Source organism: Copadichromis virginalis, linkage group LG11 (genome assembly GCF_057382275.1).
Source record: "Copadichromis virginalis isolate Kocher_CV1m ecotype Utaka linkage group LG11, C_Virginalis_male_GT1.1, whole genome shotgun sequence".
Classification (NCBI taxonomy): domain Eukaryota; kingdom Metazoa; phylum Chordata; class Actinopteri; order Cichliformes; family Cichlidae; genus Copadichromis; species Copadichromis virginalis.
Genome location: NC_140628.1, coordinates 24562420 through 24587692, shown reverse-complemented (window position 1 = coordinate 24587692; position 25273 = coordinate 24562420). Strand labels below are relative to the sequence as shown.

The following is a 25273-nucleotide window of genomic DNA, read 5'->3' as shown; positions in this document are numbered from 1 at the left end:
ATGCCACGAAGAATTAAAGCAGATCTGAAGGCAAAAGGGATCCAACTCAGAATTAGCAAGGTGTAACTAATGAAGTGGCAGATGAGTCTATATTAGTATGCAAAAAGCTGTGCATAAGCAATTAAAAATAAGTCAGTACCATTGATGGAGCTCTGATACCATGATTTACTCTTGTGATGCTTGAATATAAAGAGCAGTGGCTCCAGTTTAAGAGGGTGAGCTATACTGCAGAATGTGACATTTATTTAAAAAAGCAGGAATAAACAAAGAAGTCATTAAGTTCATAATAACACTTAATTCATCAATGTTCAGCAATGATATTATTGTTTTTGTAACCTACTGGTAACAGCACCTGAAGATGAAAATACAGATCAAATAGACAAGACAAAGTTCACATAGCTAGTTTACTGCAATTGTTAGACATCTATCTGCAGCCTTGAAAAACTCACTACAAGCTACATGTAGTCCACTTTCAGAATTAATGCAGGAGAAGTAATCACTCCTGCAGCACAATCATCCCCACTGAGAAATATTCACCTCATTTCCAACACGATGCCAGCTACAACAACAATTATAAATGCACATTAGCATTTATGTTAAAAGGTAATAATCTGGTGCAATACAGAAAACTTCCACTGAAAGTACAAAGGAACAACAGAGGGACACCAAATATACTAATATGACAGTATGTGTCAGTATGAGTATCATCCTGCTTTGAGAGCTGCATCCAAATGCGTCTTTATGCTCCTGGCACATCCTCATGTAGAAACTGATATATAACATGTGACTGCAACACTGTGGAAATTGTTCGAACGCCAGACTGAAATCAAAATGAACCCTAAAGTCTTTTATGGTCAAATTTTACACCAAACTGCACACTAACATTATGATAATGTGATTTACGATTTACATGCTTATGCTGCCCAGTGTTTACTTAATAAAGAAATAACCCAGTAGGCAGTCCTGACCTTCATACTTCTACTGTAACTCGTGCCAACCAAAGAACAAGTTCTCACATCGGCTATCTCTGGGCTGACTTGTCATTTGATGACTCGCAACAGCCACTGGAGTAGGCGATGAGAGAGGCGTGCATGTGGCTGATATGAGAGTGTATGTATCGTTGTGTTGCCTAACCTTATCGTGTTGAGGTGCCAAATATCTCAAATGATTCCTCATACAAGAGCATTCATGGAGGGCTATGTGGGAAAATTACATGTGTGAAGTTGTTGCTTCCAGAGAAGCATCTCATCTGCAGCCCTGCAGCTGGGCAACGTGATCAGACTAATCATCTCTGTCAGTCCTTTGACCAAACAAATCCAAAAAGCCATTCGGAGTAGACATCAGTGAAGAAGAACATAAAAAATAAAAAACTGTGTAACTGTACAAAACTGTTATCCTATTGGATAGACATGGAGTATGGAAAGAAAACTGGGAATGTCTTTGAAAATGGACCCTTCATCTCTACTTCCAGGATATCAAAAATTGTTAAAGCCTGCTCGAATGGGTGTTATGATGTCCTTCCATATACTGTAAAGAAAAACATTTTTATGTCTTGGAAAGTCTTTCCGCTGGTATATTTGACTTGCTTGTTGCATTCAAGGGAAAAGTTTTTGCTTTGCTAACTCTTGAGTCATTTCGGTGGTTTGAAATCTCATCAGCGACTGCAAACCTTTGGTGCCTGTTTACAACAAGGTCACTGCTGATCACATCTGTCACTGCTTGGTTTGATTCATACAGACCAGGTGTTGTGTTGTGCTGAGCCATTTGTTGTAACAATAAATACAATATAGATATATTTTTTTAAATTCTCCTGTGATATTAACTTTTTTAATTAAGCAAACAAAGAGAAACCTTACAGAAATACCAGCATATGTAACTGTAGCATCAAAATGATAACCCAACAACTTTCGTAATAATGTCCTTTATAATCTAGGGAGTGTTAGACTGTTAATAATGACATTTTGAGCATATCCACAGGTTGTTAGTGCTTGGAATAGCTTTGATCTCAACATTAACCCACTGACTTGACAGAACAGGTGCTTTAATGATTGCATTTATCGTTCCCGTGCAGGACCACACTAATCCACTCTCACCACCTACTTTTCTGTGCTTTCTTTCACACCAGGTCTCTCATGATTTATTTTGCCGGTCTCTGGCACCTCCCCTGTCCCCGTTCTATCCAGATTATCTTGGCATATTAAAGTGTTATGTGGCCAGATTAGATTTGCAAAGGATATGATTCGACTGTCATTGAAAGATGTATTGAATAAACTTCACGTTGCAGTACCATAAGTATTTTTGCCTCTTCTGGTACACGGCTGAGCCGCCCTATTTCCTTTTTTCTTCAAGAAAACAATGAGCCAGAAATTTTCGCATCCCATTTTTGGTCTTTAAGGTATTTAGGTTTTATCACCATTGTGAATACAGCATACAACACAGAACCTAGTGAGCCTCTACATTGTGAAGCCACAGTAATATAGAGGGACATCAATAAGTCATATTGATCAATGGAGGTCAGAAACCAGGACACGGATTGGGTCTTTGTCCCTCTCTCGCAACATCCCTTGGCTCATTGTCAAGCCATTTTCTCTCCATGTCTTTTATTTAGGCTTAATTTATATATGAAACCTCACAATGCAAGGCAGATTTTAATCATGTTCTATATGCACAAAGAAATTTCTCCAGAAAATCTATAAGCAAAGCCTGAAAATATAAGTACGTAAATGCACAACACTGCTGTGACCTTTTTTCCAGATCTAATCAATAATTTATGTTACAATAGCTACAGCTGGCAGGTGTTCACATTACCAAACAGTAACAGTTACATCAGAATATTAAGTAATATTATAATTGAGAAAGAACTGGGATTAAACCTGGATTTATAATGAGGGGGTGCCCTGTGGTCATAAGTGGTCATCAGCAACAGGAAAGGGAAAATTCAGCATGTACAAGAATTATTCATACAGATATCTTTGCAGTTTCTTGTTATTTGTGTTATTTAAATGCAGTTATTTCTATGACAAAAACTTCTTTGAGAGAATGGAAATTCCTTCTCTGCAGAAAAAAAACCCCTACAGAAATGCTATTTTGGAATAAAAAAGGTCATCTATGGGGAGATTTTTAGTAAAAATGATTTGACAGACTGTATATAAAATATAACTGTCTGCTTTGAATGTGTGCATGCAAAACAAACAGCTACTCATAGGACAAGTCTGTTAGTATATATTTGTGCCAAAGATGCAAGAGAAAGAGAGAAGCAAAATATATGAAATAGTTAACATGGCTTTAATACACGATGCTATAACTTTGCATTAACTAGCCATGAATTTATTATGATATTAAACTGAAATTAAATAAGCTTGCTCCACAGTTCAGTTTTAACTTGAGCTTTTTCAAGTAAACATCTCCTTAAAAACAAATGGATCAAATGCATTTCAGCAGAATAAGGGGAGCATAGAGAACATTGGACAGGTGGTGTTACTGTGTTGTCTGATTCATGTTTACACTGATGGAGAAAGACGTGAGGCTGAACATTTCCTAATGATCCCCAAGAGTAACCGTGCTCTGAATATACACTATGGGACCCCAGCCCATATTAACCTTTAAGTAAGATCACTGCTTGACTCATAGTAAACAGTTTTAACAGGGGACATAGGAGTTCATACTTTTTCCTGGATCCTACCTTACCTGCAGTGCAGCCAGACTGCTAACATTTCAGCTGGAGCTAATGAATTTTTAAATGTATGTCAGGAGAAAAAGACCCTTAAAATTTGGAACATTGTTTTCCAGTAAAAGAGATGTTTTACTGTGCACAGCTAGGGTGAAGTAGTTACCAATTTTCTGCCAGCCAATGTGCACACACCCTGCTACAGCAGCATCTGATCATAAGCACAAGCATGTGATCATCCTGGCATTCAGCCTTATTCCATCTAATTGAAAATTTACTGCTTCCGGTCCTCGCTCAGCTGTTCGCTGTGACAGAGGTCATTGTGTGATGACAACCAAATGTTAATCTCGGAGTTAAGACAGCGCATAAAGCAATGTGGTGGTTAAAACGCAACACAGCACTTTTCTAATTAAGAAAATACTCAGAAGGCTGAAAAGCATGCAGACAGGACCGATAATGTTAGAACCAACATCAGTATGTTCACACTGCTTCTAATCCCCCATTTTATCTTATACATATTATATTAAAACAAAAAAATGACTGCCCCATACTGGAGAGAAATCTAAAAATGGTGTTGTACCCTGCCACCGCTAATACACATGACCCCACACGTGCAGACATACCCCGGCATCCAATGAATATGCAGAGCTTTAACTGATCTGTTCAAAGCACAAACAACGATTCAGTGAGGCCATATGCAGTAAAGGCGACACTATACAGGGAGTGCAGAATTATCAGGCAAGTTGTATTTTTGAGGAATAATTTTATTATTGAACAACAACCATGTTCTCAATGAACCCAAAAAACTCATTAATATCAAAGCTGAATGTTGTTGGAAGTAGTTTTTAGTTTGTTTTTAGTTTTAGTGTGTGATGGAGCATTGTCCTGCATGAAAATCATGTTTTTCTTGAAGGATGCAGACTTCTTCCTGTACCACTGCTTGAAGAAGGTGTCTTCCAGAAACTGGCAGTAGGACTGGGAGTTGAGCTTGACTCCATCCTCAACCCGAAAAGGCCCCACAAGCTCATCTTCGATGATACCAGCCCAAACCAGTACTCCACCTCCACCTTGCTGGCGTCTGAGTCGGACTGGAGCTCTCTGCCCTTTACCAATGCAGCCACGGGCCCATCCATCTGGCCCATCAAGACTCACTCTCATTTCATCAGTCCATAAAACCTTAGAAAAACCAGTCTTGAGATATTTCTTGGCCCAGTCTTGACGTTTCAGCTTGTGTGTCTTGTTCAGTGGTGGTCGTCTTTCAGCCTTTCTTACCTTGGCCATGTCTCTGAGTATTGCACACCTTGTGCTTTTGGGCACTCCAGTGATGTTGCAGCTCTGAAATATGGCCAAACTGGTGGCAAGTGGCATCTTGGCAGCTGCACGCTTGACTTTTCTCAGTTCATGGGCAGTTATTTTGCGCCTTGGTTTTTCCACACGCTTCTTGCGACCCTGTTGACTATTTTGAATGAAACTCTTGATTGTTCGATGATCACGCTTCAGAAGCTTTGCAATTTTGAGACTGCTGCATCCCTCTGCAAGATATCTCACTATTTTTGACTTTTCTGAGCCTGTCAAGTCCTTCTTTTGACCCATTTTGCCAAAGGAAAGGACGTTGCCTAATAATTATGCACACCTGATATAGGGTGTTGATGTCATTAGACCACACCCCTTCTCATTATAGAGATGCACATCACCTAATATGCTTAATTGGTAGTAGGCTTTCGAGCCTATACAGCTTGGAGTAAGACAACATGCATGAAGAGGATGATGTGGACAAAATACTCATTTGCCTAATAATTCTACACTCCCTGTACTACAGTCAACGTGTAGGATACATACATTATATGAATGAAGAGTCAAACTGCAGCTTAAAATCGTTATTGTTTATTCTTATAAACTAAAAATAATCCTCTTCAGCTATCGGATAATGTGCAACACCATCTCCTACCTCCATCTCCTCCAACCGACAATCATAACATGCACCCCAGCAACATGCCAGTGCTAGTTCAATTTCAAGAACCTCTAAGACTAATACAACGATTAAGAACAGGAGAGTAAAATTACAGGATACTTTTAGATAAGGCAACAAACAACGATAATATTGTGACATAAATGCAGAAAACAGGAAGAGAAGCTTTATCAAAAATGTCAGAAATAGCATCAAATACATATTTTAATATTTTTAGTGAATCATCCTGCTGACATTGATTAATTAATTCTTATTTTTGATAACTGGTGATATGCTGTAATCTACAAAAGGAATCAAAACGTAACATCTGTAAACAGGTGTGTGTGTGTGTGTGTGTGTGTGTGTGTGTGTGTGTGTGTGTGTGTGTGTGTGTGTGTGTGAAATTACCAACAAGGAGGTTCTACCTAAATATACCGTCAAGCTGCATTGTGTGAGGTGAGCACAGGGTTGGAGCTTGACCCATGATGGGGAGAAATACTGAGCCACATTAACATCTGATTGTTTCCTTTTTCTCTCCCCTGTAACTTTCATTTCTCCCAACTTTATGGATGTTGCTGACGTATCTATCCGTCAATATCTTTTCACTATAAGAAACAAAATGCCAACTTTCAGTGCTATTTATGCACTGATCAGTTGTCTTAGTTTCCTTTACAGTCACCTAAAGGTCTTTAATGCTGTTTAAAAATGTAATCGGCTGGTGAAGAAAATGTTATCTCATAATCCCTTACTTTGGTCCAACCTGCGGTCCGACCACGTGCCACCCTCAAAAATCCTGATCCATGCCATGTCACTTTAACGTTGCTGTACCTACCAGTGCTGCCAGAAAATAAACCTGGTTGGAAATGATGGAGGCTGCATGTGTTTCACATTTGTACTCGTTTGTTGTTAAGTATTGCCTCATTTCAAAGCCTTAAAAAATACAGATGTGTTTCCTATCAGGTTATGACTCACAAAGGCAGAAAAGGATTAAAGTTTGGGTGCTCAATGCAAACTTATCTCTCTGACATTGTTCGTTTTTCTTAAAAAACAAAACAAAACATTGGCTTCTTTATTTATTCCTCCAGTAATCCTCCAGTTCTGCACATTGTGAATTAAGGTGAAAATAAATTTAAATTCGAGATTTGACTATAAAACATCACACAGTGGTTTAAACCTGACACAGATATTTAAAGGTGCAGAAATGTGAGGGTTTTCAGAGTATTACAGTACGAAATAATATAAATATCGACAACTAAAATTACAGGCTGTTTGTAATCATAATTAGTGTCTGCGAACTTCCTTCAATCAGCAAAATTTAAGGAAAAGCAAAATTCAATCAGCACTTACCCTCTGCTGACAGCGTCCTCCCATGAAACCAGCGCCACGTCAGTTTGGTGCTTCGGGTTGTTTCCTTATTAAACCAGCCGCTGTTTGGTTATTTTTTTTTAATGATTAATAGCCGCTGCGCGAGCTGACCCGTGCTGGCGCTCTGTCCGCGAGCCCTCAGGTCGCTGTTGTGCGCGTCCACCCTGCCGTGCTGTGCGCTCCCAACTAGACACGAGCACGCGCCTCGCCGGAATGCCGGAGTGACCTTGTCACACCAGCCTCAGAATTACAGTTTATATGGGTAATATCCCAACATATAGAACCCAAACACCGATTATTTTTTACATTCAAGTTATTTTTAGTGTTTTTATTATTACACGAATAGCTAGTTAAACAAGGAAGTTATTATTCTTTTTTTTTAAATAATAAACTCAGCTCATTTAACCTTATAAGGAGGCCAAGAAGTGATCCATGCCATAAGTTGCTGCTCTGCTGTAGCCGATGGGATCCTGATAAAATAAACTAAAAATAAAACAATCTATTTGTAATCCCTCTTTTTGGCTTTTTGTGTGTAGGAGACTTGTATTTTAAGTTAAATTTACAATAATTTAAGTAGAAAATGTGATCATTTTTAGATTATTACAAAGAACAAAGTATTATTTTTTATGGTTATACTGATTATTTTTATGTTATATATATTTTTTACATTTTGGCTTGCATTAAAAGTGTCTTCTGTCTTTAATTTTAAACATTACAAAAAAAAATCTAAAATAAATATCTGAAAGTAAATTGTAGGGACAGACAGAGAGCATCAGACAGTGACTATGTAACCGGAGTATTGAGTTAACTAGTTTGTGTGCGTCCGTGCATGTGTGTGAGTGTGTGTTTGTGCGTTTGCCTTTACTAATCTGATTTAATCTCAGTTAAGGAGGCCAAGAAGTGACCCATGTCATAAGCTCAGTCATTCTATGGAAACGGGGATCAGATTTTGGGGCAACAGCCAGAACAATCAACTGCATCCAACCAACGTGAGCCCATACACCTTTGGATGTTTTAAACCTAATGGTGTTCATTTATCTGCCTCACACGGCCACTGCTGAAGCTGTCTCGACAAGTATATGCAGTGGAAAATCAAAATGTCCTGACAAGTGAAAATGTTTAGTCAATGTATTATACATGTTGTATGTACAAAGTGTGTCTACAGAGTGTGTCTTTTTAAAAATAGGATAAGCGCTGGTGTAAAAACACTGTTGTAACTGTAATTGACCCATGGAAAACTCTCCGGGAGGAGGGGGGAAGAGTCACGCAGAAAGAGGGTGACGTGGGACGGCATGGTGATGTCAGGCTTTGCAAACTATCAGAAAAACACGAGTTTTAGAAAGAAACTCCAGGTTTTTATTAAGACAACAGAACATTGGTTTCAAAATTAATTTAAAGACATTTCTTTGCAATTTGGTGCCTTTTTAATGTGGTTCCTGGGCTTGCCCTTTTGGCCTTTGTGTTTAAAAGGCACAGACATCTGCTAATTCAAATAATCTTTGATGGTTATGGGTGTTAAAATGACATCATAACCATCTCGCCCTTCTCTCTGCTCTGTCCTCTTTCCATATAAACAATATTTTTAAAAGCCTGAAAATAGATAAATACATGTCAAACGGTCTTCTGGATCTTTTTGTGTTGTGTTATGATGCTGGTAAATTGTTGCAGCTGTTGTGGCTTAAAACAAACAGCGAGGAGAAATATGTACATCTGGAACAAAACTTTGCCTTTTACTTGTTTGGCAAGTAATGGTGCATTAAACCACCAGCAGTGCTCATTTCTGACTGCTAAACAGTGAGCCAACATTTCCACTGTTTAGCTTCAAATATGGCTTAGCTTCAGACACTGATATTTATTGTACAACAGTGATTTGGAAAGGTGATGGGGTGCTTGCTTGACTTTGGTTTTTACAGTTTGGAGGGAAATGTCTGCAGCAGGCTTGCAGTGTGAGAAGGAGAGCGACCACATATCTGAGGCTCAGGCAAATACTGCTTTAGCATGCTGGTTTGTTCCCACTGAAGGGTTGCATAATAGCCTGTTATATTATTATTGGATGGATGCATGGCGTTGCAGTACTGAATCTAAGCCACCAGTGGGCAGATTAAAACAATTTTTGCATCCATCAACCAACCTGCACTTTAAATGACTTAAAAGCTTTATACCCTAAACTGGTTTTTAGCTAATCAGACTACAGGGCTGCTAATTGACCAGGGGCAACACACACCTGGTTTCTGAGAGTGTAATTACAGGGGAAGATTTCAAATGAGCAGCTGTGCAGACACTAAAAGAGAAAAGCTTCACACCTTAGGTGTTTTATGACTTGAAAGAAGCTAGACAGACAGAAAATATCCCTACTTACACTTTTGTTTTCACAGAAATGCTTTTAAAGTTACGTGCTATTGTCTGTAACATGTGGATTGTTATTGAGAGTTTTCTCTGTAACACCTACAACATCTCATATGATGGCATTACTAAACAATCCCGCTTGCAAAGCAACAGTCCAATTCCCGGCTGGCTGCTATGATAACGTTCCACATGTGCCTGTGAAAGGCTGATCTGATTTCTGCAGATGGAGGAGCAAACTCCGGCTCAGTGTCATGTAACAACAAGTTCCAGATTTTGTTATGGTTGCAAAATGTCCAAATCTAATGCTCTGTGACTCCAGGGTTAGGCGAATACTTATTCAGTGTGCGGTGTTGCTTAACCTCCTAGGACCTGCCGTCTACATATGTGGACATCACATTTTGGGTTGTCTAGACCAAAATACTTAATTTTGTTCTACAAGCGCCTGATATCTACTTACGAGGACGTTATGCTGCCACTGTTCTATCAAAATTTAAAACGAATGTCCTCACATGTGGATCTCCTTTTTTAAAAAAAACGAAATTTAGGTAAAAAAAAAAAAAGAAAAATCTGGTAATTCTTTGTTTTTACATTCATCAGGTCCCAATCAACCCAAATAGCAAAGAAAAATTAAAAATGCATGCCATGAAAGAGTTCGGGAGAGGTTAAATCTTCTTGTGGGCACAGAACAAAAGAAATGTGACTGAAAGTAAGTGTAGGAATCTTACATACCCTGTATGTAAGGTTAAAAAACATCTAGTTTGAATTAGTTTGTTTAATTTTATTTTTTCTTTAACAATAAATATATGATTCACATTAAATTATGAGCACCAAAATCCAGCATGTAAATGTGCCTGATTTGGAAATAATTTCATCTGCAGGCATCTAAGCACATATGAGATCCAGAAGACTAAATATAAACTAAATATTAAACATCAAACACTGAAGAACATTTATGAAAACTCACACAAAAAGACATTAACATAATTTTTAACTAAGAACAGACAGTAAAAATAGAGTTAGGGTGACATCACCTCAGATCACGAGTATCCAGTTTGCTGCTGTATAGGTCTGGGGAAGGAGTTAAGAGATTTTGTGCTCCTTAATTGTGAGGGTATAGTGTTCCAGGTATAATACTCAATAGGACCAAATGCACAAAAGCACTGCTTCTGAAAAAGGACTGTCTAGAAAATTCTCTAGTAGATTTATTTTGAATTTGTTCAATCAGTTCATTAAGACGGGGGAGAAACTGGGACTGTTGAAGGCCACAAATAAAACATCTGCAAATGTAATTTTTCCACTTTAAGGGTAAATAAAAGTGTTTGTGTTTTATTTTTAAGCTGCGACACCATGAGTGCAATAGGATGAAGACATGAACGTGCCAACATGAATAAGTGCTTTAAGAATAGTATTAAAACAATGACAGACAGATGTAATAATGGAATTAATTAAGAAGCTTAATGATGTTTGCATTGAATGCTATTTTAGCCTCCTAGGACCTGCCGTCCACATATGTGGACATCACATTTTGGGTTGTCTAGACCAAAATACTAAATTTTTCTCTACAAGGGCCTGATATCCGCTTACGAGGACGTTATACTGCCACTGTTCTGTCGAAACTTAAAACCAGTGTCCTCATATGTGGATCTCATTTTTCTCAGAAACAAAAATCCGGTAAAAAAAAATCAAATTCTTTGTTTTTACATTCATCAGGTCCCAATCAGCCCAAATAGCAAAGAGAAATTACAAATGCATGCCATGAAAGAGTTTGGGTCTCAGGAGGTTAGGAAATTTAAAACATTAAGTATACGTCAAGTAAAAATATAAATTTGAAACTGACATGTTAATTAAACTCTTCAAATTCTACTTGACAAATGCTGAAGTTATTCTGTAATTTTACAAAATGAAGTCATTAATACAAAGAGTAGCCCTGCATAATCTACAAAATCTGATGTATTTATTTATGTATTTAATTAATAAAAGTAGATGAGTAGGGAATTGTACGTTAAAAAGCGTATCTATCTGAGCTCTGTGCTCTCACAGAGGTTTGTATTGAGGGAACAGGAGAAATTTGATGTGTAACTGCAAAGCAGACAGGCTTTGGAGGGGGGCGTAGTGGGGATCAATAACTCATCACAAGTTGTGAATCAGCCCAGTCCAACAACCATTTGTCATGAACGCAAATGTCCGCCCATTTAATCAAGGCTACGACGTGAGGACTCTCACCGGCAGGCAATTTGTTAGTCAGTTTGCTCAGAAATGGTTTGGCTAATTAATGAAATGACTGAGGAAAGCAAGGACAGCCAGGAAAAGGTTAGGGAGCTGTTTGTGTTTACGTGGAGGGTATTTGTCATTTTGTGACTAGGTCCTGATTGGATAGGCTTGCAACGCTTACAATTGGGCGTACTGTAAAGATAAAGAATAATACTGACTAATAAAAAAGTAAATCAAGATTTCTTTTGTTTTAAAAATCCTGCAGTCAACAACACCCCAGGGACTGTGTGCTCTAATGATATCTCAGCCCTCCAGAAACCTGGGAGTGTTATAGGTGGTGGCGAATGTTTCTCTTTGACAGCCACACAATTAGTTTAATGAACTATGTCAGGCAAGTGCAGCGGATAGACTCCCATATGCAATCCATTCACTGTCAGCTATGATCTGTACCTGCCCTAAAGTTTTTTTTATCCATCTATAAGACAGTTATTAAATTACTTTATTTATTAAGATAGTGTTATCACATTGAGCTAAATCATTTAATACATTAATGTATGAGCAGAGAAATAATTTTCATCAAGCTTTTACAAGTGATTTAGCATTTTAGTCAAAACATTCCCATCACAGTTTACCAAATACTGTCAATCAAACAAGCTAATGTTATATATGGTGATTAATTGACAAAAACAAACAAAAGACTGTATGTGATCTTGTCAAACAGATAAATATAATTTATTTAAATGAAAAAAGTCACTTTATAAATTAATCTATAGTTATAGAGTCAGATTTAAAAAATAACAGTCATTATTTAACTCTTTAACATATAAAAGAAAATGTTTCTACAATTACACAATACAAAACCAGCATAGCTCTGCCCATTGTATACAGCTTTAGTTACAAAAAAAGGGGTTAGGTTAGCTCTGGGCTTTAGATCTTATCTGCATACTCGATATTAAAGAGACTAAATACAAGATCTTTAGGTCAAAGTATAGGAAAAAACACACTCAGGTAAATTTAATTAGAAATTATATAATGTGTCTGGGCAGACATGTGTTCTGACAAAGACAAATAAACAGCGCAGCACTCAGACTCTCTCAGTCTGCTTCTCCCTGCTCCATGTTAAATATGAGTAACATCTGCACCCAAACGCCTGGTTTCACTGTTCATACTCATCTGACAACTCAACTCAACTTTCTACACTGCTGTACATCTGATACGAGCAGGCCACCTGATGCCCCTTTAATAAAACTTTCTTGCCACTTTGGCACTCATTTCTATCCACTCAACTTATATACCTGTCCATCTCCTTGTATGAGGGAGCCTGGTCTTCACATGCCTCTATGGCCCTCTCCCCCCAATCCCCTATTTTGGCATGTCTGTGCCAGGTATTTGTTCAAATTCCTCACACCCCGTGGGGATAGGTATGTCCCCCCCTTCCCCCTTTCGTCTTTACTGCCTGTCTCTGTCTATCTTATGTATGTCCTCACATGTATGAAGCAGCCAACATGGAGTCCCCTCCACCAGCACGAGCCACACAGCATACACATTTTACTGGGCAGCCTCAACTAAATCACTACCAAGCTGCTTAACCTCTTGAAGCTGGCAAACCACAGCTGTAGGCTCGACAACTGCCAAGCCAAAAACAACTCAGTGGATAACATGCAACTATAAGTTCTGAAAGACCCGTTTATTCAGTGAGTCTGCACCAGTTCAACTTTGCTCTGACATGGAAAAATGTTGATACGGGCAAGTATAGTGGGTAATTAATTTCCTCTATAATTTAAACACCAAATCATCATAAAAATCCCTCGTGGGGGTGTGAGACGTTGGAACACGAGCTGTATGGTATTGACTTTGGGTGTAAGTTGAAGTGCATTAGTTATTGCAGTGTGTCACAAAATGACAACAAATACCACTGCTGTGTCAGTCTGTCTCGCTGCAATTCCCACAGAGAATTTTAACTCAATTTTAAGGGTCTTTTTTATATATATGATTACATTTTCCACGTATGAAGCAGAAGTCAAGATTTATTCACAAAGCGAGCCACGTTGAAGACCATTTGGCCTATAAAATAGTGCAGGTCGTGTTAGGTGCTTGTTGAGTCCATTTTTTGTGTGTATGTCTGGACAGGAAAGCATTTTGATTTGAGTGCCCCTGACATTACTTTCTTTATCGAGGGTTTATAAAACAAATACAGAAAAGACGTTGGCCAATGAAGTAATAACAGGAATAACATTTACACTAGCATCCGTTTTACAGTTTTGCTTTTTCCCTACATTTTTTTTGCCTTTTTATATAAATGTCCTTACTAAAGTGTTTTCCTGAACATAAAGAAACCTGCTTCTTTATGATATTAAATATTCAGGTTTCATGGCTCTTTAGTGGTAGGTTAGGTTTTTAAATTTTATGCAGCAGCTGTTATAACTGTGAATTACAGACCATGTGATTATTTCCCAAAATATGATGTTAGGACACCATTTATGGTCAGACTCTTAACTCTCATGGAAAGACCTTTCAGTGAGTTCACAGTGAGATTTATGCTTGGTCCAAAGGTATTGAAACTATTAGAGAGTCATGAAATTTACGGTAACCCCCCCCCCCCCCCCCCCCCCCAAACCCAGCTATAAAATATAGACACTAATAATACCTTTGTTTTAAATTCTTATATCCTTACTCAGCACTGCTGAGTGGAGGCACACTCAGGATACAGGATACCGTCAGTCATAATTCAGAGCTTTTGAAAGCATTACTATTTACTGTTAACTACTGAGTGATTAAAATAAATCACTGCTCTATTTTTTTTATTGTTATGCTTCTAATGAGGGAAAAATTAAACTTCTAATTCAGTCTGCGGGGCCTCCCTGGACCAGGACAATTCTGTATTAATATTCAGTATGTAGGGTAACCCCCTCCCTTCACTTAGCGTCCCATCCCACCCCTTTTTTCCACTCACACACACTCAGTTGGGTCAGACACATCAGTGGCTGAGCTGTGGACAGACAGCGAGACAGGCAGCGGAGATCAGCTCACAGGCTTTGGATGAAGATTATCACCACATAACTGCATTTAATCAGCCGAAAACCTCAATTTATGGCTGAAGAGGTCAGAGGGGATTTCAAGACAACACATGAGAAGAGGGAGCTTTCAAAATGGGAACTGAGTTTTTTCACCAAGTAAAGGAATATTATTTTACAGTGTCTGGGACTAAACTGATCTAAAGTAAGTTTCTAAAAGAAATCTCAGTAATTATTCTGATTAATACTATACTGATGGCAGCTTCTCTGCTTTCAAAAGCATTTCAGAAACCAAAAAGTTTTTGCTTTAGAGAAATGACATACAGTAGCCTTATTTATTTATTTTTAAAAAAGAGTTACTACATGATGTTTTTCCCCAAATTCGGGGCTCCTCAAAGTTTTCTTTGAGGCCTTGATTAAATATTTTAAGTGCCATAAATTAAATGCTGACAGTGCAGTCTTTAAACACACTGAAACCACATTGTTTGAATTATTTTGTTTGTGGGTAAATTTGTGGGTAAATTGAGAATTAAAGCATTTAAAATTTTGGAAAATTTCCTGATCTGTGAGGCCCTGTCATTAATATCGCTGTTATTTAAAGGGAGCAAGTAACCTGTGGAGCCACGCAGCACCGCAGGGGTTCAGCCGCTCCTCCAGAGTTCAACAGTAGCTCTTAACCCCGGTGCCGCCCGGGTCACCGCGAATCACGCAGCCCGTTTCTGTCAGGCTCCCCACGTCTGCTTTGATGTCACTGCTGATTACGTTGCTCCAGAAAATCGCCAGTCAAACCAGCTCATAGTTTTGAATTGTCTGATAATGTATTTCTGTCCTTGAAAATAAAACTAGTACGTATTCCATATTCATAACACACAATTTAAAGAAAAGATGCAATCATTTAGAGCTGAGTCTGCTGATTTAAGCCGTCTCTAAATTATTGACCAACTGCTGACCTTGAGAAAGAACGAGAGGTTTCAGTCTAGATTCATTGTCTTCATTTGGAGACCTCCTGCTCTGAAAATCCAATTATTTTACTAAAACCACAACAGTATCACTCAGCTTAGGGCGATTGTGGCTCAAGAGTTGGCAGTTCGCCTTGTAATCAGAAGGTTGCCGGTTCAAGCCCCGGCTCGGACACTCTCGGTCATTGTGTCCTTGGGCAAGACACTTCACCTACTGTTGATGGCCAGAGGGGAATTGTAAAACTGCATTTTCATTACTGGAAATAACCGTATTTTTATGAGTAAGTTATTTTCTGTTATTTTACGGTATTATTTTGGCGCCCCAGCTGCTGGAATATTACTGTTTTTTTTAAGATGTTTTTTCTAACAGTGTATAAAACTATAAAATCAGTGCCAACCAGAGAGGGTTCTGCTTTAGCTGACACTTTCATTTCTGCATGTTTATATGACTTTATTTATTGGTTGTTATGATTTAAATATGCATAAATCAAACTGAGGCACCCTCAAAAATCCAAATACAAGCTATGTTTTTCTTAACACACATAGAGAAAATAAAATCTCCTAAAACCAGAGAGTGACCAGAGAGTAAAAATAAGAGGATATATATATAATATACTGAAAAATCTAACAGATACTGTTTTGCTCTCCTCTCCACCTGTTTCTTTTTCCCTGACCCCATCCATTCCCCTTCTGCCTCTGCTAGAACTGCGTTTTTACTCAGCTGATATTTCACTGACTTTATTCCTTCTAAAGCTTTTTTCTCCTTTTTAAAAAACAAAACAAAACAAAAAACATCACACTATGGACCTTTCAGGCTCTTTGCCACCACCCTCTACCTACACCTCCCCTTTTATCTCCAATTTCTCTGTGCCTTCCTCCTCTCCTTCCATCTCTCCATCACCCAGTTTGGCATCCACAGTTCTCTTCTGCTCCTTCCTCTCTCTCCTCTCCTTGCTGGGCATCACAGGAAACCTCTACACTTTGGTCCTCCTTCTGAGGCGCAGGAGAAGAAGCAGGAGAAGATGTGGAGCATTACCAGCCTGCTGCCTGACAAGACTCCTTTTACCATCATGCCTTGCCAACTCCAGCTCTCCTACCTCCTCTACCTCCTCTACCTCCTCCTCCTCTCTTCACCTCCAGGTGCTGAGTCTTGCTCTAGCTGACCTGTTGTACCTTTTCACCGCACCTTTCATCGTGTATGACAGCCTGGCATCTGGCTGGGCCTTTGGCGAGCTTGGATGCCGCCTCCTGCTGAGCCTGGATCTCCTCACCATGCACGCCTCCATCTTTACTCTCACCGCCATGAGTTTGGACCGTTACAGGGCTGTTGCTGACCCACTACACACTTCATCCTCCAACTCCTCCAAGTTGCTGCGTGTAGGCCTTGCCTGGGGGCTAGCGGTGGCTCTCAGCCTGCCCATGATGATCACACTGCACCTGGAAGATGGGGATGACCAGGAGGGCCAGCTGTGCGTCCCAGCATGGGATGAGGAGAGCTCCAAAGCCTATCTGAGTGTGCTTTTCTGCACTAGCATTCTCGGTCCCGGGCTGGCCATTGGAGCACTTTATGCAACACTGGGTCGCCTTTACTGGGTGTCACAGACACGACCAGCCTGGGCCACTGACAACAACAATGCTTGTCCTCCTCGTGCTCCCAAACCCAAAGTCCTGCTCCTCATCCTGGGGATTGTCCTGGCCTTTTGGGCCTGCTTTCTTCCCTTCTGGATCTGGCAGCTGCTGCCTCTCTACAAGCCTGACATGCTGCGGACAGTCCCAGTGGGCACACAGGTGACAGTGAATCGTATCCTCACAGGTCTGACTTACGGAAACTCTTGTGTGAATCCATTCTTTTACACACTGTTGACTGGAAAACGAAAATGCAACCGACAGCTGCTGACATCAGCAAATCAGCTGTGCCGCAAAAGCAGCTCTCTGGAGTAGTGTCACTATAATAATAGACCATAATGTGAGTGTGTGCATGTATATGTGCACATACAAGTACTGTATATGGATGCTTTATAATAGACACCAAAGATCATTCACTTCATCTTAGCCTGCAACCCAGGGAAGTAGAAAAACATTACCCAAATGATAGCACTTTGCAAAAATGCTTTGTAAAAAGGACAATGTTTCCTATTAGGAGATTAACTTTCTTTCTTTGAGTCTTTGAGTCTTTAAGATGTGTCACCTAAAGTTGTAACTGCAAAATATTCCACTGTCACTTTGATAATGAATTATTATTATTATTATCATAATTTAATTTGGTTTTTAAAATGTTCTTTTAACTTTGGGAAATGTATGCAGTGTCACTAATGATACTACAGCAACATGTGTACACGCGTCATCTTGTTTAACCCCAGAACAAAACCGTCAGCTTTATTTAGTAAACAGAGTGCAGTAATCATTAGGAGCCTGGGTTTATACCACATGCTGCATATGCACAAGCATTTCCAGTAAAGCCCTGAAGCTCTTCTCCTTATTTTCAGAACAATCAAAGGAAACGCTTGTTTTTTAACAATAGGTTGTGTCTGCGCGGGACCTCGCTGGGACATTTTTCTGAGTTATTGTTTGTGGACATAATGAATTATGTATTAGTGGGTCAGAAGTCTTTTTGTTTTTTCCCCCCAATCTCTGACATTTCTTCTTTTTTTTTTTGAGAATTTGTTTTTAAAATTATATCTTGACCTGCATGTTGGGTTTGAAAATGTGTTGGCTTATTATGAACCATGTGATGCTTTGCATGCTCTCTACTGGTGTTGACTATAACTGATGTTTATATAGGTTATAATATATAGTCTTGAATAAAGAGTACGCTTTCTTTAATTCACTGTGTCACTGGATCTTTTTACTAATGGTAATCAACACCACCAGAAATCTAAAAATATAAAAAACAACAACAAATGTCAAGACAACAGGAAAGTTCAGGTATAAAATATGTGGATCGCTAAGGAAAAGGCACAATACGGTCAAGAAGTCCTTGAGTTCCACTCGTACTTTTGTTTGTGTCTGTGTCAGCATGACAGCCAGTCCTGAAGGTCTTTCTCGTTTGCAAAGGTCTGTCTCTGTCTGTCTGACTCAAAGGCTGCTCTGTACTGTGTCGCAGACCCTGCTGCTCTTTGACGCACATGAGCAAATATTGCCGTTTGACAGACAGGAGTAACGTTGGGGAAGGGATAACAGGACAAAAGGGGCAGAGTGTAACTGGTCAGAAACACAGAGCTTTCTGGTTAGGTGTGAACTTTGAGGTCAAGGGGTTTAAGTTACTATGTGATTATATGGTCCCTGATTCAAGTCTGGCTTGAGGCTATTGACACATGCCATCTCCAATCTTTCTCCACTTATTTTCTGCCTGTGCAGTGGGTTCAGAAAACACCGGGAGGCTCGAGGAAGCCAAAACACAGACACGAGCCACAAGATCAGATATCAGGGTAGATTTGAGTGTTTTGAAAACGAATCAATCAAAGCTCACAGAAACTCAGAACAGCACTGGCTCAGCGTAACTGATACAACAAGTTCAAAAATAAAACGTGCCATAAAATCTTATTTTTTTTACTGTGTTTCCACTTATTTTCTAAAGTTTACAGTATGTCTGCGTCTGTGCTGATGGTGGTTAACTTTTCCTTTAAGAGGACATACCTCCTCATAAAAATAATTCAAGAAATAAGTTATAAACATTTTCATTTTAATGCTCATGGAGAATCTGAGACAACATTTTAGAAAAATAACCAAATACTTCAGGAGACCAAAGTAGTAAAACTCACAAATTATAATATTATTATAATATACAAATTATAATATCTAGCAACTCAACATTTTTTTCTTGCCATTTAATAAGCAGATGATTCACAGTAGTGATCCCTAAAGCGATCCGCTGAAAAAGGAGGAAGATTTAATAATGGGAGCGTGCAGGCAATGGATAATTTGATTTAATGCTATAATGCAGTTTAAAATGAAACCTAAACTTAAATTTTAGGTTTATTTATCTGCACATGAAGTAGATATATTCAAGAAATACCTCCGGACTGCACAAGAAGCTCTGAAGTCATGTGTCTCATTACTGCTTGAGCAGTAACAGGTTGAAGAGACACATACCAAAAGCGTTTGTCAAAGGGAGCTTGTATGTGTCTCTGCGTTGCGATGCCATTATTTCTGCAGGCTGTAGAGCTCTCCAGTAATTCATGCCGCCTGCCATGTGTTTCTATTTACCTGGCATGGCTACTTCTCAGCATAACGTTCCCACTGCAGTTATTATTCAGAGCCCTGTGCAGTCACACCACGGGGGCGCTTCTGTTGCAAAGCTAATGCAATATCCATCCACCGTTCACAGACAACTGAGACCCGAGTACCACATTTATCCACTGAAATGGAATTTCTTTCAGAGGAAGCGCCAGCTCAGTATACATTTAAAATAAGGCGTCTTAATATGAGACTCAGTGATTTTGGGACCCCCGGGGTCATACCAAAATGACAGAAGATGGAGGGTGTAGCTTGTGTAAAGATGAAAGGTATCCAAAAAAGACACTCAACAGGAGTGTGGATATTAAAGCACGCAGGGCTTGTTGTTCAATTTTCTGACTCTGCATAGCGGGCAGGTTTGAGGTGTCGATGTATTCTAACCTCCATATATCAGGTGATTAAGTCCTGCCACAGATCTGCAGGGATGACTGAGTGTTTGATAAACTTCAAATACACTGTGTTTGGTCAACCCAATGAAATAAGATGGAAAATATTGTCTCAGATGGCAGGCCGGCCAATCTTTAAACTTTGTGTTGGTAGCTGCAGAGGCGGATTTGTGCCAATCATAACTTTTATCCTGTCGTGCAACAGAAGCTTTAGATTTCATCCTGAGACCACAGAGGGTGTCATTGTCTCGAGACCACTGGGGAAAAAAAGGGGGACAAATATTTTCGTCAGAGGGCATCGCTCTGTTCTACCTGAAGATTTCATAAATCCAGCACATGTCACTTTCCTGGAACCATCGAGCATCTTTCCATTTCAGCACCCCTCACCCCCTCCCATCAGGCTCTCTTCTTGACCACTGTCTGAGGCTGATGCAGGTGCCCCTCCCCTGGGCAGCCCGCTCAGGAAAGCAACCCGCTGTGTAGACGAGACGAGGCCACAGCCCCGGGCCAAATTCACACTGTGAAGTGTATAAGAGGCTCCCTTTCTCTCCAGACATACACAAGAAAGATTCCCTTTGCACTCCGCCTCCTCTAAAATTCAATCTGCCCATCTGTTTTCCTTCTCTTAATCACTTTGTGTCCCCTTTACACTTTGCTTTGTCTGCACCTCCATTCCTCTGCATGGCCTCACCTCATGTGATGTTTATCTTTGTAAGTTTCTCATTTTATTTATAACAAAAGGGGTTGGTATTATGACATGTTATCAGCTGTAACATTTATAACACCACAACAGCAGATATCCCTTTCAGGTTGATGATACCCTGCCTGTGATACACACAACCACAAGATTAAAAAAAAAAACCCCAAAAACTGCTTGTAATTTCTGGTTTGACAGCAAACTGAAACATAGGCACTGACAGTATCTCATTGTTCAACCCAGTCGAAGCCCAACGTGAGGCGCCCTTCTCCTCATCACGTCCCCTGATTTCACATATCTGTGTCAGCCGCCAGGATCAGGCGAGACCCAGGCCTGCGTGCCTTGAAGGCCGGAGGTTAAATCCACCAACATGCACATTACAGTTCACACTTTGCCTCTTACTAGGAAAGGCAGTAAATATGGCATGGATGCCCTGCTCGCTCCTGCTCCCTCTGTTTTCTCTGTGTCTCTTGCTCCCCTGGCTTCTCCTCTCACAGCATACTGCCTGTAAACAGTCGAGTCAGGCATCAAGACTTGGCTGACCTCTGACCTCTGACTTCTGACAGTTCCTCACCAACCCTGCAGTTGGTGAGGAACGGATATTTTACATTTCTACAGCTTTTCTTAATCTTGTTTAAATACGTCACATATTGTTTCATTCTTATTTTTATCAGTTAAAAAATATACTTTACCTCAGTGTGCACTTTGTTTTATACTTGTATACATATTTGTATTTATTTGACTCTGAGCTCTGAGCTCTGAACAAGATTTCCTATGTACCAAGACCTAGTGCATGTGTATAAATGGCAAATAAAACTTTCAAGAATTTATAGCATTTGGTTTTATGGGATAGGAATGTATATGAAAAATGATCTTTTACATTTTTCAGATAAGAAGAGTGATAATTATTATGCTTTACTGAGCATTTATTTACTAAATAAATACACTTGTGTTCAGCAGAATCAAATATAAAGGTCAAGCTGGATACGTTTGCTTACTGTAAATTTATTTGGCCCAACAGGTTAAAGTAAAACACCAGTATGATAACTATCTAAATGTGACATATAGACCAGCTAATGTAGCTCTAAGTGTCATTGTTAGAATTAGAGTGCCACCTGGAGGTGAAGTGAAAGAAAAAATCAGAGTGAGGGTGAGATCAAGAGTTTGTCTGTGTGGGACAAATCCTTGCCTCAAGAATGAGATTTCCATACCGGATTAAAAGGGTCCCGGGTCCCAGGAGGATGCTGGGGAAAGGGTGGTGTGGAGGCAGGTGATCTGCTGTGGTGACCCTTAAAACAAGCAGCTGAAAGAATAAGATTAAGAAGATGATGTAAAAGAGAAATATAACATATTTATTTTTATTGCAATATTCCTAACATACTTAAAAACATTCTTTCTTAAAACATTTAGTAACTGTGCTTCAATGAATCTCTTTCTTTTTGACTTGCACTCACTTGATTCTGGTGAGACTTGCATGTACTGACTTAAAAGCCAACCAAAATGTGGGACGATGTCTCAATATGTGGGGCAGCGAGACAAGGAGTAAAAATGGTGTTCAGTCCTTCATAAAGTGGGACACCTGGCCACCCTAGGCCTAGTTGCCTGCCACAGCTAAAAAAAACAACCCAAAAAACCCACCTAACTTTGGAGAAGACACCTCGGTTCTTTTTTTCATGGTTTGAAAATTCTTAAAAGTCACAATAAATAAAGAAAGACAGAGGTCCGTGGATTTTAATTGTATTACAGTTTATTTTGGATTCACTTTGCAGGACTCACAGTTCAGCCCACCTTGAACAAAACCTTTTGCTCCTCTCTCTTTTTTTTCTGATTGGCTGCCCCGTGGAAACAGAAAGTTTGAACTGCAGGTGTGTGGGCCGTTGTGAGCTCACAGACAGAGTCTTGTGCCTTAAGTCACCATATTAAGGATATCACCCTCTTCTTGGCAGAGCAAGTAGAAAAAAGGCTGAATTTTTACACTAGTCTGATCATCAACCAGTGTAACAATAAAACCATGTAAGAAAATAAAGGAAAAGCGCCATCGTTCAATTTGAACAATAAAAATCATTATAAAAAAGTACTAAATATCTACTCGTCGTCCAGGCTGATTATTTTAGTTTGACAGGCGGGTTGAAAACTGAGGATGAAAAGGCAGCGATCGAGAGTATATCTATTATTTTATTAAATAAGAAAGCATATCTTTTATCTTCAGGATCAATAACAGACTGTTCCAATGGGCTTGCTAGTTCTACACCAAGACTTAATCATGTCTGTACAAACATCACACTACAGTCATGATGGCTTGGCTGCACCGTGTTACACAACTTATTGTTCCACCCGTCTGTCTTTGCACTGACTGAACTTCCAGCTCGGGTGGCTCATTAAATGACACACCTCAGCAATCAAGTCTATAGCTGTGAGGTCACCTCCTGTCCTGATGGCTTAATGCTGCACAGCAAACTCTGTTCACCTGGTGAAGAAATATGATTAATTTCCAAGGCTCAAAGGTTGACCTCCCTTGTAAGCTTACATGCTTGTTTTTTATCAGTGATAATGACTGACGGTCAGTTAAAACAGTGAACTTTACAAGTTAACAGTTTTAGCATGTAAAGTTTACCCTTACCTAAATCTGCATTTAACAAAAAATCTGCAGCACACTTAAAAGATACAGTTAAATAAATTAAACATATAGTAAAAAGCATGTTAGTTACTATAAAAACACCAAAACCTATCCATGACCTCTACCATAAAAATGATAAAATGATCTTAGGCCCAATAGATAAATGCAAACCAACAATTTCCTGGTATGAAAACATGACACATGTTGATCCTGATCAAACTGAAGAAAGCAGAGTTTAGCAGATAATTTTCAGCACCCTGCACCACAGAGCAACAGAAATACAAGCAGGGCTGCCAGTTGTTCAATCTGTTGATTCATGTTGCCCCCCTGCAAGGTGTTCTCACCTTCCACAGAAACCTGCACCTCCTGGCCCTGTCTCTGAAAACCCAGGGTGGTCAGTAACCGAACACCTGTACCTGCCAGAGTGACTCTCAGTAAGACAGCACAGCTTAAGAGCCAGGAGGCACGATGCCATTGCCTGGCTTAGCCTATAGGGGCAAATGGGGTCTCTGCAAGACTGGGTCTGTTTTGCTTTACAGAGCAGACTTGGGGTTTTTAATCTTGGGTCAGTTTAGAAACATTTAATTTTAAGTCTCTTTACAAAACTCACAAACTGGTCCATGTTAGCAGGAACACATTTGTATCATGATAAGCTGGAGAGGACCCAAGTGCAGGACAATGAATGCTGAATAACTTTAAAAAATCACAAGTTTCAATAGCTTTGATAGTAACAGAAAAGTCCAAAAACAAAGCGAGCCAGAGAAAACATGAGGATACAGCAAGTAAAGCAACACAGCAAATTCAGGAACATAAACTGTTTGACAAACACTTTGCTAGTGTTGGGTTAGACCCTGTTTTCCTTCAGCGCAACCTTAATTCTTTGTGGCACAGATTGATTTCTCAGAGATTTCGGTCCATGTTGACATGATTACATCACATAGTTGCTGCAGATTTACTAGATATGCATCCATGATGTAAAACTCCCTTCCCACTACATCCCAAAGTTACTCAACTGGATTGACATCTGTGGAGACTGTGGAGGCCGTTTGAGTACAGTGAACTCATTGTCAAACGCAAGAAAGCAGTTTGAGATGATTTGAGCTTTGTTTCATGGGGTGTGATCCTGCTGGAAACAAACGTTAGATGATGAGTACACTGTGGTCATAAAAGGAAGGACACAGTGAGCAACAATACTCGTGTAGACTGAGGTGTTTAAAAGATGATCAATTGGTACCAAGGGCCCCCAAATGTGCTGAGAACATATTCTCCACACCACTATATCACCAAGCAACCTAAACTTTTTTTTTTTTTTCTTTTGCCTGTCCCGTTTGGCTCTTTTGCCATCAGAATTGTTGTCTAAAGGCAAAGAAAGATGCCCAACGGATTTACTTTACCAAATTGACCATCCCAGCCTTGCCATAATGGTCCATTTGATTCACCTTTTATTGTTTATTTTATTTTCACTTACTGAACATGGGACAGACTTGACTGGGGGAAAGAAGGGGAGAAAGAAAGAGGGAAAGAGAAACAGCTGAGAAGAGGGACGGGGGAGAAGGGCAAAAACCAAAAACCAACAGAATGAGCAGAAAAAGAAAAAAAAAGAAGAAAAAAACAGTAAGTATTCTTTTAAGCAACCTAAACTGTTGATATAAGACAGGATGGAGCCATGACTTCATGTTTTTTTATGCCAAATTTTGACCCTACCATGAATGTCACAGCAGAAACTAAGGCTCATCAGACCAGGTAGCATTTTTCCAATCTTCTCTGCTCCAGTTTTGATGAGCCTGTGTAAACTGTAGCCTCAGTTTCCTGTTCTTTACTGACAGG

The 25273-nt window shown here is 39.5% G+C and overlaps 1 protein-coding gene across 1 annotated transcript; it reads left to right on the top strand.

The window, feature by feature from the left end:
- The first annotated feature begins 16311 nt into the window (after positions 1 to 16311).
- Positions 16312 to 17451, top strand: uts2r3 (urotensin-2 receptor 3). Its single transcript, XM_085472694.1, has one exon. It carries the CDS (start codon positions 16312 to 16314, stop codon positions 17449 to 17451), a length of 1140 nt encoding a protein of 379 aa, XP_085328820.1.
- Positions 17452 to 25273: the final 7822 nt, after the last annotated feature.

Excerpts from the sequence above, each read along its gene's own strand:
- uts2r3 (XM_085472694.1), top strand. The coding sequence starts at position 16,312 with ATGGACCTTTCAGGCTCTTTGCCACCACCCTCTACCTACACCTCCCCT.